This window comes from Falco peregrinus, chromosome 5 (assembly GCF_023634155.1).
Source record: "Falco peregrinus isolate bFalPer1 chromosome 5, bFalPer1.pri, whole genome shotgun sequence".
Taxonomy (NCBI): domain Eukaryota; kingdom Metazoa; phylum Chordata; class Aves; order Falconiformes; family Falconidae; genus Falco; species Falco peregrinus.
In genome coordinates this window covers 23,744,888-23,761,869 of record NC_073725.1, presented here as the reverse complement: position 1 = coordinate 23,761,869, position 16,982 = coordinate 23,744,888, and the positions used below count along the sequence as shown (strand labels likewise).

Sequence of the window (16,982 nt, the reverse complement as noted above, 5' to 3'; positions counted from 1 at the left end):
CTTGAGGTCAATCTCCTTTGCTCGGTGCTGGCCCATTGCACTGGCCTGTCCGACCTTCCTTCACAGGGCAGGAGTGGGAAGTGTGCTGATCTTTTCTTTCTACTTTGTGAGGAGTCTCCTCCTCAGACCATTACCCCTGTTGCCTTGATGCACCAAATCAACCACCGGGAAATTTAAAAACAGCCCCTAATGTTAATATTATATTCAACAGTGCGCAGCTTTCCAGTTTACTAGAAAAATGACAGATTCATCTTTTCTAAGCACCAGCTAGTATTTCTGAAGCCCATGGTGATTTCCAGGATAAGGATTAACTTCAAATATTTTGTTACAAATTTTTTCAAATAGGTTTTAAAAATCTTGATGGAAAAATTTATTGCACTATCATTTTTTCCACTGGAATTTAAACTTTTTGAAAAAGTGATGGGCATTTTGATTGTGTTTAGGAAGCCTCTCCCTCTGTAAGGTCCCAAAGAGTGTTTTGGCAGTACTGAAATTTCCAAGTTTTGGGCTCTTCATTTTGAATCCAGTTTCTCAAATAGCACAGGGTTGCATGTGCATACAGTAAAGAAAATTAAATCGGGCTTCACAGTTTAATTAATCCCTGTAAAACTTTGTCAGCTACCATGTTTTTTCCATTTTCTTTTTCTGGTTTGGAGTCCAGTATTTGTTGAGATCATGGAATATCTGATTTTTGCCTAATCCTAGTAGTAAGACTTCTTCCTGTGAGAAATTACAAAACCAAATACAGCATGCCCAGAAAAAAATTCCTCAAATATCAGTATCTGTTGCTCAGATGAGGGGCAAGTCTTACCTGAAAATAAGGAAACTTATTTGGACAGTCCTGGAAAACAGAGCAGCATCTGGCTGGCCTTCAGACTTCCAAGCAAGGAGATAATCAGGACAGTGATCTTACTTTTTTATGATTTGGACTAAAGGATACTGTCAACCTAGAGAATCAGATTAAGACTTTCAAAACCACACACTGGAGATGTGGCTTTCATGTCCTTATTGATTCGCGAAGGTAAATGGAGATAACGTGTACAAGTGTTGAGCATTTTAAGGTCCTGTTTAAGTTAATGCTTTTCAAGGAGCATAAAGCCAGAGAGCTGGGAGATATTTCTACATTTCACTAGTTGGTTTGAGGTTTATTGGTAGGTTTTCCATATAAATGAACACTATGCAAGCCACAGTTACCATGAAATAGGTACACGGTATCTAGCACAAAATGGCAGTAATGACTTTTTTCATAAGTAATGGTGCCACCAAAGGCATCTCAGATGTATGCGCCAAGACTTCTAACAGCTATCCTCATTTTTATTTTGTGGATAATTGCTCTTTCTGTATGTGACTGCTGCTGGTTCTGCTGACTCCATTCCCCTTTTGACCTGCAGACCCCTCAGATAAATATCCCAGGGATATCCTCTTTGTGTTTCAAGACAGAGGGTAGTTTAATGACTTGTGAAAGTGTCTGTTTCAGCCTTTAAATAATTTACATATTACCATGTTTTCCTCAGTAAACTGTGGTAACATCCCTTCTAGAAACAATAGGTAAACCTGTCTTGTAACTTACACTTTATACAACACTAAGGCTAGAAAACAAAGAAAGGAATTATCACCTGCTCGACAGGATCAGCAATCTTTCAGGGGCACAGCCCTCCCTGCAGAAGAAAAGAATTAGGGTCTTTTGCTAACAGGCAACCTGGAATTTATTACTATGCTTCACTCAGGTATGTGTGAAAAACAAACAAACAAATATCAAAAGGCAGACTTCTCACCTGCCCACCTCTCAGGTAATTGGGCTGCTCTCAGGACTCCCAAGCAACAGCACATCCCAGGGCAAAGCACATGTGCAGTTGCCTTCAAAAGCCTTTTATTTTTCTTTTATTTGCTCACTTGGAGTCTGGAAACTTCCTAGGGATCAGACCTGGCACACGGACCATCAGTTGCATAGCTTTGATCTAAATGCACTTTACTGCCTCTTCTAGTTTCCTTCTTGCTGGACCACTGACTGATGGTCTACACACAGGGTTTTGTACTTTTCCTTCTGTTTTCCTTAGAGTGTTTTTACCAATGTGATCCTTAGTATCATTAAACGGGTGTAAATATGAATTGCTTAGAGGACTTATAAAGTACTTGTTATGAAGTTTCTTAATGATGATACATTAATAAGACTATCTGTGAAGTTACGCATTTAAGAGCTTGGTGACTCAGATAAACACAGGATGGTATGTGAATCTGGCTGGTTTGGTCTGAATTCTCGCATTTGCAAATTGTCAGTTTCCTGTGATATAACCCATAGATGTGCAAGATTTTTCTAAGAAATCCAGGGGTTGAAATTGGTATTTTTGCTCCTTTGAGGGCTAAGCAATAATTTCTACAGTTCACATCAATGGGAGTGACTCAACCCTTCTGAAAATTAGATCAATGCTTATTCAAGAGACTAGCATTAGACTTTTGCACAGTATTATTTAATTTGAATTTGTCTACACTCCCTTTGTCCAAAGACTAATAGAATACAATTACACTAGACTAGAAAAAAATTGATAATGTTGTAGGCAGCCTTGCATTCAAAAATCCCTATTGCCACTTTCCCCCAATAACTCTGTCAGTGACATACTATTGTATCTCTCAGTCATAATCAAGTGAGATGAAAATTATTCTGGAAAGTAAATGTATGAGGAAACAACAGGAGGTACATATCAACACAAAGAATGCAACGGCCCGCAGCGCACGAGCTAAAGCAAAGGTCTTCACTGCCTTACTATCATAACGATTGGGTTTAAACCTCTTTTCACAGATGTCAAAGGACATTTTAAATTAACTTCAACTACTGCATGACCAGGCTTGATTAAGAGATGGTTCTGCTGGACCTCAGCATGCCGAGTAGTGCCAACCCTGGGAACAGTGTAACGGAAAGAAAATGGATGGGAATGAGAACACATTTGGTTCTTCCCTTCTAGCATTTCCTCATTCTCCTCAACTCTTGATGTAGCCAAATATCTTTATATCTACTTCTGAACAAAATTTAGGCCACAATATCATAACAGAAAGGTATATGATTAACATATTTAACCAGTGCAATACTTTTACACAGATTTGAAAGCACTGCCCAAGAAGATACAAACCTTCAACTAAATCAGTCCCCTACAACAAAATGGTGATTACATCGGGATAATTTCTGTATATACATAAGCTCTCCATAAACACTTTACTACACATTAGTTTCACGGCATGGATTTGATTTTGAGAAGCTTCCCTCTTTTTGAAAAATTAATGTTAATATTGTGGAAAAAAAAGAAACAGAAAAGTAAACACATATAAAGACCATTAAAATTCTGACTCTCCAGCCCCAGGAGTTGATCTTACGCATTTGTAGTTACGTGTTAGCAACTCTCAGCTGTTTTCCATTGCCTACAGATTCCTGACATAGCTACAGGTTAAGACTGAGTTCTAAAGCTGTTTCTCTTACTAGTGAGTGCTTGCTTTTCAACATTTTAAAGTGAAGATGTGAACAAACCTTTGAAAAGTGACTGAATATTTCAATGCCAATATATTTTGCATGTAAAATATAAAAATCTCTGTGTGTTGCATTTGAAATCTGATAAATATTTATTATCAATGCTGTTTGCTTTTAATCTGTTCAGGATATCATTCCTCCAGCTCTTTAGTACTTAAACAAAAATGGCATTTACATTACAATATTGCTTGCCAACAATCTCATTTTCTGGTTTAGTCAGCAGCCTTCATGCTTGATTAGTCTTTAATTATACAAATACCTACATATTAAAAAAGTTTTCTTTTTTCCATACTTTGAGCATGTAATTATTTTTTCTTGCATGCAATAACCTTTAATTTTAGGATTAAGCAACTGATTCTCTTTAGTATGGATGGATTTTTTCAAGTGTTAAAGCAAATTTGGTTATTGTAATACGAGTAGGAAAATTAACTTTAGGAAAACCTTTCATTAGTGCATTTGACAGCACACTGAGCAGCTGACAGAAACTTCAAAATATTCAATATACTTGAAAACAATATGGATACCAATTCTGTGTCCTCTGAAGTCAACAGCAATACTACTATGAATTCAGCAGGGGAGTGACTGGGGCTATGTGATTCCTGTTTTGAGTATTTCTTGTTTTTGTAGTATTAGTGTTACAGCAGTACCTAGAAGCCCAATGCAAGATCAAGGCCTCATTGCATTATATCCCAAAAATGTAAAAGTTTGCAATCAAAAGAGATCAAACGATGGGGGACGATAGAGTTGAAAGGAACAGAGAGGTGAAGTGATTGCCGGACAGTGACAGAGCTGGGACGGCAGTCTGGTGCTCCTTACTCCAACAACCCATTTACTACAGCACTTTGCTTCCTGATGCCAATCATTTTTCAAAAGTGAATTAAGTAAGCAAAGGCATAACTTGATAATGGGATTAGAGCTAAATATGCAGATTGTATGTGGCAGTAAAAGAACTCCCTCCCCTGTAGTTTTCACTCATGAGAGCATGGACTGCCAAGTTTGGGTCTACAGGACTGACATCTGTTATCTCTATACCTGCTTGTACATTTGAAGTACCAGTGATTTCCCCCTAGACATGCTTTTTGAATGTCTATGGGGAAAACATCAAGGATTTTTAGAATGGCTTGGTTTTCTCAGGTTTTGTTTATTTTTATATTTGTTTTACATGAACTGAAAATTCTGTCAGACACATTTTGATTGCATGGAGAACATATTTCATAGAAGACAGTTTTTTTAAAAAAGGAAGCTGTAATTCTGTAAAGTTGGGGAGGGAGAAGTGGGGGGAACCTTCCGAATGGCATATTGAGCTTGCTCCTGTCTCTGAGCTCTGAGAAACCTCCTGCCAACTTCCCTAGTAGTAGTGTTAGGTGTCGTTATAAAGTGAAAAGCTGCAGACAGAGGTAGGATGGAAACGTCCATAGCATCTTATTCCAGGGTAGTGATCACTGATACAATTACAGCCTTTCACAATGCCAATCCTTATGGGGTTTTGTGTGTCTCTCTCCCAGTGGAAAAGGTCAGCAGGAATAAAGGCACTGTGAATAACAAATACGTTTTTTTTCTTGCCAGTTATCCTATGAGTATTTTCCCTTTCATCCCCAAAATCAGGCCCTGTCCCTGAGAAATTCTACACCCTCAGATGAATCCTGGGAATAAGACTGATTTCTCTTTACTTGCCCCTTCCTGGACTTCAATACCAGTATAGCCTTAGCCCCCACCTCCTCCCCCACTGCCCTGTAGCACATGGGGCACCCACGTTAGCAGCTCTGCTTGGCAAGACACTTAGCTGTCAAGTGGCCCCCACCTGCAGGGGAAAGGTGAAGAGGAGATCAGTCCTCTGCCACCTCCTGTCCTGTCCCAGCTGAAGCCACCAGTCCACTAGGATAGCACTGCTCAAACTGGGAAGAGAGCAAGAAGAGTCAGAGACAGCACTCCAGCTGGGTTTGGCTCTCCAGCAGGTTGAAAATGGGATTATAAGGTTACTATGGTGAAAATCATAAGACCAGTAGCAACTATTAATTTTTGTATCATTTGTTATCACATTCATTCAGTATCATCTTCTGATACCAATTTATTGGCCATCACTACTACAGAATACCACTCTGGATTGTGACTGGGCCCATATTTTAAGGTTTTCTTTATAACATCTGTATTTTTGCTAAGAACCTAGGATCCTCGCAGGTCTGACTGCTTCCTTGATTTTTTTACAAGCATGTAAGTGTTTCTTAACAGGTATACAACGATATTGCAGGAGAGATTGCTGCCTTAAAGAATCTCAGCTCCTTTAAGAACCAGAATGCACCATCATCATTCCTTTAGGAAAAGGATAATCCTAGCAATATATGATGTGCTATTTTCATACATCAGTTCTTCTCTTTTGGAAACTCAGCTTTGCTTTCCAATCTCTTTCACAAACATAACCTAGCTTGGTTCTCCAACTGGAATCCTCACAGGAGATTTGGTCATGTCTAAGCTATCAGAAACAAGTCAAATTCCTGTCCTGCAGGAAATTCTCCTGATTTAAGATGCAATTTCTGATGCAAATGCAGTTGAAAAATCGAATATTGAAATGTTTCAGCAAACAAAAACTTGCATTTGAAAGTGATGAAGTATTTCAGCAGGTTTCAAATCATCACCATGAATTAAAATGTTTTCAGTTTCTTCTGACAAATCACTATTTTTTAGGCTATTAAATGTAACAATTTGTTTATATACAGCTTAGGGTGATTGTAAACAAAAGCTACCCTCAGTTCTTTCCATTTCCCAGGCTTAAAATAGAAAACTAAAATGAAATTTTGGGCAGGAGAGAAACCAACTCTGTGGAATTACATCATTGTTGGAAAATAAAAATTCACTTAGAAAAATTCCTGATCCGTTTAAGGTACTAAAGTATCAAAATAAAAATTGCATATATTTCAAAGGTAAGATATAACACCCCCCCACCTCACCCCCCAGCCCCGAGACTCAGTGCTCACCTACTTTCTTGTTCTCTTTCCTTTACTTCATTTCTTTTCTCAGCTGGTGGCAAATATTTTCATTTCTTGACTTTGCCCTGGATCAGCAGCAAAAAATACAGTGGTGCTACAAGATGGGTTGTCCTGAAAATCTTCCAAACCTTGCTGGTAGAACAAATACTAGGGACCTTGCAGAAGACTTCTCTTCTAGATGGTGGGGCCCTTAAGACCCACAACCTATCTCCTTTTAACAGGGATTCAACCAGTGATTTGTACATTTATTTTTTTTAAAAAAGGTTATAGTAGATTGTAGTATACTACAAGTACATAATTTAAAAGTAAGTTTTAGGATTATCACATCTATAAGGTTATCAGGTCTGATTGTTGATCTCCTACCTGCTAGAACATGCCTTTTCATGTCCTGCTACATACCCCTTTGCTTAAATGATCCTAATTTTCTCATATACTAACCCACTAGGAGCTCTTAGAAACACATATTTTCTGACTTGTGCCTGAGGTGCTCTGACTTTTTAATTTTCTGATTTCCACATAATTAATTGTTGGTTATTTCAAACAAAAATAGAAGGTTGGTGGAGAAAGGGGAAAAATGAAACAAGAAGGATTTGGAAAGCTCATGTTCCAATGCGACCCCTTGGATAAAAGGATATATTTTTTTCTTTTGCCTAATTTGTTTCTAGTTGCAGCACTGAGGTCAGAATAAGCCAAGAGAATGAATGGAATAAACGTCCTGATGGGCTGCCCGAAGCTGCCTGGTGTTACGGATCAGCGTAAAACCAGCTCTCTTTCCTCTGCCTGGGCCGATGTAACTCACTGGAGTGGCAAATTACATCAGACCTACAGCTGTAACCCGACATTATGATTAATTTGATCAGTAATTTCTCCTGTTTTTCATTTTAATCGGTGTGACTATTCTGCTGTGGCAGGTCTTTCAGATCTAATTAAGATAAATTTCAGAGTAAAAGACTTGGCAGAATTTTCGAGTCAAATCCGAGCGTCAAGTGTGAAGACCTGCAGCACCAGTCAATCAATTTCCAGTAAAGACGGCAGGCTGCAACTAAGCAATCAACCCATTAACACTTAAGCAAATTTCATAATCTCCAGGCCTGTGCTTAGTCACTTTCTCAAAACATTCTAGCTACCAATAAAAAAAAGAAAGTATTATTATTTTTTAAACACCTGCCCTAAACTGCATCTGCTAAAAACATCCACAAGTAGACAATTTAATAGATCTCAGCAATACTGCTGAAGAAAAAAAGGCTTAATTTTAAACTTTAAAAAACAGTCTGGAGGTTTTTTTTGGTTTTTTTTTTTTTTTTTTTTTAGGCAGTACCTAGAAGCTGAGCAACCTCTTTTAGGTGTTTATTTGTACAAGGATCCTTGAATGATATATCATCAGGGCTATAGCACTGTCAGAGTATTGCTCCTCAGTCAGATCCAACAAGCCCACTAGGTTCTCTGTGTTCAATTGGTCCACTTGCTTCCGAGCAGAAGCATTTTTTTTTCCTCACAAAACTAGAAACCTGTGATGGGTTGCAATTTTTTTCATTTTTTAAATTTGCTTTATTACTAAGAGTTGAGGGGTATGAAAAATAGGGAAAAATAAAGCTTTGCTTAGGGATACTCTCTACTTCCCTGAAAATTTTTGGAAATTTGAGTGAAAAGAGAAATTAAGATAAATGAATGCTAGCAAAACAGATCCACTGGATTTAAAAGAGTATCTGAGGGGCTGTGTCAATTTTTTTTCTGGCCCTAAGACTCTCAGAGGTTCTCCTCTCTGCCTAAAGAGGTTTTGGAAACAGAAGACCTTATGGGATATGGATCCTTTCCCAAATTTGTCCTGGGAGCGTACTATTTGTTTATTTCCCCATTTATTAAATACTTCAGTTGCTTTAGGGAGTTTATTAAATGCTCCCATTTCAGAAGCCAGAGCTCGCCAGGCAAACAGCTCCACTTTCCTCTCCTTCAGAGAATTCTCTAGCAAGTGTTTTCCTATATTAGCCTCAGCTTCTGCCCCTTGGGTGCTAATAATGCCAGTTGTTTTGCTCGAAGATTAATTTCCTTTGCTTTAAATGTGAGTCAGACACCAGTACTCCTTGAGCTTCTGAAAATAGCAACACCTGCAGAGTGTATTTGGATGGACCAGGCAGCCAGTGCTCCAACCGAGAGAAGGTTTCCTCAGGGAATGAAGAGACTTGCTTATAAAGTCTCTTTGAGAACCCTTAAACATCCCTTTGCTCTGTTTAAATGCAGTCAGTATTCAACAGCTTTGCAGCATGAAGCCCCGATGCCTCAAAGACCCAAAAAAGCAGTGAGGTGCCGGGGGAAGGAAGACAGCCCAGGAGGAGATGGGAAACCCTACCCAGTCCTGTGGATGGGTGTAGTCTTACATATAAATCAAACCAGCCTTTCTGTGGAAATGATGCCCATGTATCTCCAGGTAGATATGAAGAGCAGCAGCCCTCAAACAAGCTAGCTGTGCCAGGAAACCAGGCTGCACGTCTCTGCACTGTGCACCAGGGCCAGGGAGCATGGTACAGCACGGTGCAGAGGCACCTGAGTGTCCAGCTAGGGCGCATGCTGACACATCGGAGTGCTCTATCCAGTGGCAGAGCCAGAAGGGATGAGGAGGATCGTGGACGTGCCCAGAAGAGGCAAGAGGAGAAGAAGAAAGGAGGCCCTGGATGCGCTGAAACTCAAAGCCAAGAATTTCTCAAGCAAGGTGCATGTTGGTGTGGTTCACAGAACGACTGCAGTGGCAAAAGGAAGGGCATAAATACAAAAGGAGGGGACCTGAATCACAACAGCATTTGCAATGGGTCACAAGCATGTGTGTGTGTGTGGTACTTCAGTATGACCACGACTTTCTAGCTGGTGGAAACGTCTACACAAGTGTCTGCCTCTTCCACTCACGAAATCACCTTTATCAACCCACATAAATCACTAGGACTGTAAGAATACTCAGCAATCCAAAACTGTCAGTAAAACAAGATTTTTAAATCTTTGTGGACATGTTTGAAATAAGCAGGGGATGAAATATGCAAAATATTCTCAACAGTTCTCCAAGCTCAACTCAATTTAGCTGAGTACAGGGCAGTTTCCATGCTACTAGTTCAGAGCTGAGACCTAGGTCTTGCTAGTACCTCCTGGAAATCCACTAAGGATCGGTACTTCAGGCTCACTCTAAGGAGGTGATGGACATAGACCTTCCTGAATAAATAAATGCTGTATGTGTCTGTATCATCTGTTGCCTTGTGATGTGCAGTATCTCACTCCTTACTGATAGCAAAACTAGGAAATTTTGGAAACTGGATTCAAAGCAGTGCATTTTCTCACCATTTATAAGATATTTCTTTGTCAAACTGATTACCAGGTGACTTGGGAACAGATTCAGACAGTCATGCATAGCACAGTATCATATGCAGGAAGAAGGCTAGATAATTTTAGCCAAGCAAACAAACAAAAACCTGAGTGGGATTAATCCTGTCATAATCTTGGCCAAGTTTTCTCGATCTCAGGATTAAATAAGCATGAGAAAAATACAAGCGTGTCTTGGATGTGAGCACAGCCCATGACTATAGTCCTTGCAAACTTATCCCAGCTGCCTTCCTCAAACCAGCAGAGACTTGGTTCTGTATCATAAATATATGTAAATGTATCAAAGTGTCAGTAAACACTGAGGTTTCTTTGAAGCAGGTTTTTCGTTAATGAGAAGCTAACCAGTGAATGAGGCTGGGAGGGAAGGGGCAGTTAGGTTTTTGTGACTGCTGGAGCCTCAGGCATCTGTGTACATATTCTTCCTCATTTACAGCTGAGTGTTTCAGCCTTTCTGCTTTTCTTTTGTCCTTTGTTATAAAAGTGTTGAGGTTCCAAATACATTATTTAAGATTAGTATGAAAATTTAATCTGAAGGAAGTTCTGTTTGCTGTCCTAGAGTTTGCTATTACTTGCAAGATTGTTCTGCCATTGACATCTCCTCACTTCCTTTCTTCCCTCTTTTTATTATTATTTTTTTCCCACTCATCATCTTCCATCAGCTGCAGTTACTGTAGGAAGGTTTCTATGACAAAGAGATGCTTTAGGAAAGAGTTCTGAAAGTGGTCAGAATAATTTTATGGTGGGGCAGTCCCTGGGTGATTTCCTATTTGTCTGTTCCTATTCGCACACGAACAGAACAGTAAAAATCATTGGGAAATCTATTCCTATACCGCCGCTCTCCCTTTGTAGATCTGGCTATGGGTACGTTCATCTTACCCACACTGCTGAAACATACGGTGAGTGTCAGCACCAGAAGCCAACCTCCATTTGGAGCCAGTTAAATATATGTTGCTGATACAAAGCGTGTTATTCTGGTAGTCAGACAGAATAATTGGCTACTTAGTACTTGGTTCATCTGATTTTATACAGCATGTAATCAAGAACTTATGGCTCCAGAAATTTAATTGAATGGAAACTCTGTAAGAGGTGCTAACTCTGCTTTGAAGTTGCAACACGCTGACCATTCAAGAACCTGTACAGTTTGCCATGTAAAAACATTAAACAGTCACAGGAGAAGCATTCTGGAAGAAGTGTACTTTCCCAGAAGTAAAGGTTTCTGAGTCCTCAGTTTACAACATGAGATAGGTTGTCTTTCACCTCTGGATTCCTTTGTCTCAATCAATTAAGACAATGAAAGTAAAAATAAGACTATGATTATCTATGTGAGGAATTTCACCATTTTGATACGAAGGGATAAAAGTCTTCAGTCATCTGCCTGACCCAGCACCTCCTGAAATACAGCTTTGCTTTGGAAAATTCTCCTCTGGCTGGCTGTCTTTTGCAAATCAGTGGTGACCCCGGTTGTCACCACTGTAACAACCAAAAGCAGTGGTTTGCTTTTGCCAGCGTAAAACTGGAGCATTATCACTAATGACGGCACAGAATCCAGGCCCTGGAACCTAAAGTGAGGTTTTTCATCTTTCTATACAATCATTAAAAGACTTCCTAAAAATAATAGTTTTCTAACTACAATCCAGTCCACTGAACTGAGTAAAGAATAGTGATAAAATTAGAGCAGAGTATCATAGAACAATCTGACAGGAATCATTCTGAGACTTTTAGCTGGTGTACGCTGCACCGGTATTATTAATTTCTGATCAGCTAGCAAAAGTACCTCACCCAGGTATACCTAAGCAAGTCACTTTCATTTCATTTGCCTTCTGAAGGACATGACAGCATCTGTACGTTTTGAGATGTAATTGCTGTTATCCTTCAGAGTTTTGTGAAACAAACACAATCATCCTCCTGAATTACTGACTTTCCGTGACAATTTTTTGAGCTTGCATTGTTCTAAACTAATATCTTTCAGACAGATCCTGAATAATGTAAGAGGATAAAGCCCACATGAAAAAAATCAAGAATTCAGAAATGAAATTTAAGCTGTCAAACTTTAACTTAGTTGATCTTTATTCCCTTAATATTCTTCAAACAAAACCCATTTTATTCTAGTTCATAAAGAACATTACCTTAGAGGCCATAATACCTCTGATTTTTTTTTCTAGGTCGATTTTTAAGTTAAAGCAGTAGACATTAAAAAAATCCACAGTCTAAGCAGCTATTATGAACTGGGTATGTGAACTGCTGCCAAATGTGTGCTCCCTCCTTTTTTTTTATTTTATTTTAATGTTTGTGCAGAAGAAAACAATTTCAGATCCATTCCTCAGGTTAGATGTACATGGGTGAAATAGCTTTTCTCTGCAGGATTTAGAATGGAAAGGCAAATTTCATGGAGGAGATCTTACCACTGCTCTGCTTTAGAGAAGTACCCAGACACATCCTTCAACCATCTACAAAGTGCAACAGTGGTTCCGCTGGAAACTTTTCTGGGTCACCTGTTTGCATATTAAGGAGTCTCACCATCCTCAGCAATATGACAGAGTATTTTCAAGTTCTTAAGTATTTCTTAGGGAAACTTGAGAAGCATTATACTTGCTTTAGAAATGCTGTAGAAATGGCTAGAAGGCCAAACTAATGGCCCTACAAACATTGCTAAGGTGAGGCCTGAAGTTCTGTGCTGAATTCTGGCTTCTCTTTTCAATGTCAGCACATGGCGCATCTGCATCTGTGAACAAACTTTGGGTTTTCATGGCTGTTTAAATGGTGAGGATCAGAGAGGAAAGAATATTAAAAATATTTATACCCAAATTTATTAGTAACTCTTTAATGCTGAGCCAGAGCTGACAGCTAATGACTTCTAATTCCTTGGCTGTTGTTCTGAACATGTCCAGGCATGCAGCTGGCACAGCAGCACTGGCTGCGCTCAGCCTGGTGGGAATGCCAGACCTCTCATGCTGGTGTCTTTCATTAACTGTAATCCCAGTTCCTAAAACGTTTTGGGGCAGCATTTGAACTAAAACCACCTCAGAGTACTTGGTCGTCTCCTTCCACTTCTGTTGGGTCTGCCCCATCCAGACTGCCCTCCGAAGGGTAGCTGTGGGGATGAGCGTGCTGAAGACAGCGACGGGCCAAGGTATCTCCATGAAAACATGGGCACTGGTACCTCCTATGCAAGGTTTTACTTTTGTTGTACTTCTGCAAGTGAGGTGTGACCCTGGGAAGCTAACAGTGGAAAGTGATTCTACTAGCCTGTACCTGCAGGTCACAGATGAGGCTGGAACCACTCAAGTTCATTTGAGATTCACACTGGAACCAGAGGCTGTACAATAGCTGAGACTTCTGATTCAGTGTTAGTACAAGCCTCTTGAGGTATGTTCAATGAGATAATTCCCCTTCTTCCCTACCCCAACGTTAATTTATGTGTGCATTTGCTTTGTTTGGAAAACTGAATGCCTTCTGAAGCACAGTGTTTAGCAGGCAGTTTTAGCAACACATAGTGTATACAGTTAGTGTGCAAACATTACAGCTGCACCAAGACAAAAAAAAGCTCCTCTGGAAATATTCCTGTCTCTGTATGCCAATAATCTGCATACTAAAGAGCCCCAGAGCACTCACTAGCATGATAGACTGGGCATTAAGTGGTGCCTAAGTAGCCCTTAAGACAATACACAGAAGAAGCTCTAGAAACATTATACTTTACTGTAAGAAAAAGCCCAGGAACCAAGATGCATCTCTTGTGGACTTTTAAGTCTATTATCTAAACCATTAAAAAATCAGATTTGATGCAATTTAGTTGAAGCTTAGATTAATGCAGGTTTAACTGGTTGACCACATGGCAAACACAGCTTCTTGTAAACCAATTCCCTTAATTGTTTGGAAGCGGATTTTTTAATTATTAAGCTAATGCAGTTTAATGTCTGCAGGAAATGGAGCCGAATCCATCAGTGCAGATAACACCTTTAAAGTGGGGTCTCAGAATTTAGGGAAATATATGAATAGAGAGTTTGCTGGTTTCTAAGTGCACTTCCACTGTCCAGTGAAAGAGACTCTGCTCACTTCACAGACTATGCTGGTTTGTATTCACAATCATACTTGTGGGTACAGTCAAAGCTGTTCTTGCAGGACATGAATACAGCATGACATAGGTAGTGCAAGAACACCCAAGTATAAGAAATCAGGACCACTGGATCAGAGCCCTCCTGTTTCTGCCTGGCAATTCCAAGATGGGCAGAGCCCAGCATCAGTGCGGGTGCCATTGCTGACGGTTCATTTAAAAACATCTGTGTCATTGGAGTGAGTATCTAGGAAAGGCATTATCTGGCATTCTTAGCTTTGGAGTCTATACTGAGACTCTTAACAAAAGTATTTTATTCTAGCTGAATAAACGTTAGGGCTGTGATTTCAAAAGGAAGGATAACCCATCCACCCTTTGCCCACATCCACCACCAGAAGCTCCATTTCTTTTAGGGACAGCCAGGATCATCTGCTAATGAACAGCTGATTTTGCTGTCCTCATAAGCTACCACGAAGGGTCACTGCTGGGCAAATGCCATTTGTGAAAGTTGCATGCTGGATCTGTGGAAAAAATTAGTTTTCTATGTGTTCTGTGATATGGACTTTAAGAGCAAAAGATGTTTACTCTTCAGAAAGCAGAAGACTGGGACCATCATTAGTTATGGTTTTCTGGCTTATCAGGTCTTTTAGCTGTTCTGAGCTGCATGCCCACAAAGATTAACTCATTCGAGGTGGAATTTCCCAGCCTGTATGGTCAGAAGGTGTAACCTTCACTTGATCTCCCCTCATGGTGGAAGAGTATGCACTTTCTTGCGTTAGACTGTTACAGATTTGTACAAAGTGTCCTACCTGCAATGGATTTGGTGAAGTAAGAGGAGATGGAAGGCCATGCCCTGGTGACTGGCTGGGTTTCTGAGGGGAGCTGGAGGACTGTGGGGCCGGAGGTGGTTGGCTCTGGCTTTGGGACTGTGTTTGGTTCTGCTGCGGTGGCGCTGACGGCTGTGGCTGTGGCTGCTGGGTCTGCTGGGGTGGCTGTGGAGTCTGTGCTTGCTGACCTTGCTGCTGCTGCTGGCTTTGCTGCTGCTGCTGTTGATGCTGGAGCTGCTGAAGATGCTGAAGCTGTTGAAGCTGGGAGTTCAGGGATGAGGTAGCTGTGAATTGAAGAGAGGGAAGGGAGTTATGTAGGTTTCAGTAATACCTACTATGTTAAAGATATTCTGGATTAAATTCTGGTTTTGTTACACTGTGGGGCTCACTGCCCACTGAGGGCAGCTGTCCTCAGGCTTCAGGCCATGGCAGGAAACACATTCCCGACAATAACAGCCTGTGGTTCTGCCAGTGCAGTTCTGTGGTAAGAGTCAGACTGCATTTGAGGCAATGAAAGTAAAACTTTGGAAGGGCTACAGCTCTGCCCACAGGACAGAGAGCACAGCTGACCTGCAATCTTCGCTCAGACAAGCTTACCAATGAAGTCAATGGGAATTTTGCCTGCCTAGAGAAGAGGTGAACAGGGCATCACTGCACACAGCCTAGCAAGAACTCATAACATGAACTGGTGCTGTTACATAAACCATTGTTGTAAAATAAAGGACACTCTGAAAAAAACTTTAAACAGCAGGTATCAGGAAATAATATATTCAGCTGTGAAATTTCTTGTGCAATGCATAGGTAGCAAAAATACCCAATAAAATGTGTGCGTGCCTGAAATCAGAACCCCTCATCATTCTCATCTAAAAGCCATAAAGTTCCTCTTGTGAAACAGGGTGAAATTCTGTCCACCTGCACTGCTCACATACTCCTGGTACTAAAGGTCTGTCGTGTTTTGCTAGCATGTGCTCCACACATGAGGCTTGGAAAGTGGTGGTTCACATCAACCTGGAGGCACTGAGCAGCAAACTTTATCTCCCAGAGACACCTTCAAATTGACTAGGGCATTCCTTAAATTCAGGAAGGTAAGAATTGTGCCACAGGGGTGCCACTAAGGAAGAACAGCTTTAAGCAGCAGCCAGAACATCAGAGGAGCATGGTGCTTTGGGTAATGGCCCTGAAGTCACTTGGGTCTCCGGCCTTACCCACTTTAATTAACATCTTTGGGGTTGCATTAAATGGCTATAAGATCCCAAGAGGAACAGCTTACAAGGTTATTGCACTATTTTGCACTCTGTATACTGCTTTGATAACACCACTCTGTATTCTAATTTCCAACAGGAGAAGCCAAAGTAAACTGGGAATGAATCAAATCTGTTATTTCTAAAATGGCATTCAGATTTCATGGCCAGAAACTCTGTTCATGAAATTATTTGTGGATTGGCAGATAAAGCCAAGTCATCTCCAGTTTCTTTTCATGCCGACATCCCTATTGCAGCTTTCTAGATGTCTATGCCCTGGGGATGAACCTGAGGTCTTGGTACGACTTATTAAATCAATGAGCCATAAACTGGAATAAGCAAAGGAAAAAAGAAAACGGAAAAAAATGAGGCAGAATGGGTAAGCCAGAAAAGTCTGTATGAAGGAAAACTAAAAGGCTTGGGAGGAAGAGCTGCTGGTCATCCATTCCTAACTTAGAGCTGCTCTAAATTTTCTTTCACCAGAGGCAGGAACCAAACTACAAATATGCCTTTACAAGAATTATAGCTATGTGTATGTGACTTCAACAAAGAACTTGAATAATGCAGAGAAGGAGGACTGATAACACCAATATATTTCCATCAGGAAAGTTACTGATGAAGTTTTTTGTTTCAACATAAACCACACATGGTATCTCATGCAAAATAGATCAGCCTGGAGAAGTAAGGGAACACTCACATCAATTCCTCCATCAGAACTCATACCTAAATGCCCCAAAGCCGAGGGGGAAGTAAGTGGAAATACAATCTAAAGCATATGAGAACAAAAAATGGAGAAGGTGTGTATACAAGAAAGCAACTGCATAGACAAATATTAACCATAGCATGAAGCACTTCAGATGGCAAGGAATACTATTCACCAGTTCTATCTGTAGGTACATACATAGACAGTGGCAGAAAGACCCTTCCCATTCCCATGATGAAAAAAGTAATCTAGACCAGTTCTTGTGCAGGTCATTTCCTCACCTGTGACAGTTTACC

General features: G+C 40.3%; 1 protein-coding gene across 1 annotated transcript in view; it reads right to left on the bottom strand.

Moving 5' to 3' along the window:
• The window catches only part of POU6F2 (POU class 6 homeobox 2), a 253,430-nt gene that overhangs the window by 83,568 nt on the left and 152,880 nt on the right, over positions 1–16,982 (bottom strand). Inside the window, exon 4 of the mRNA XM_013298398.3 lies at positions 14,725–15,026. Coding sequence (XP_013153852.1) covers positions 14,725–15,026 — 302 coding nt within the window. The remainder of the gene's footprint in view (positions 1–14,724; positions 15,027–16,982) is intronic.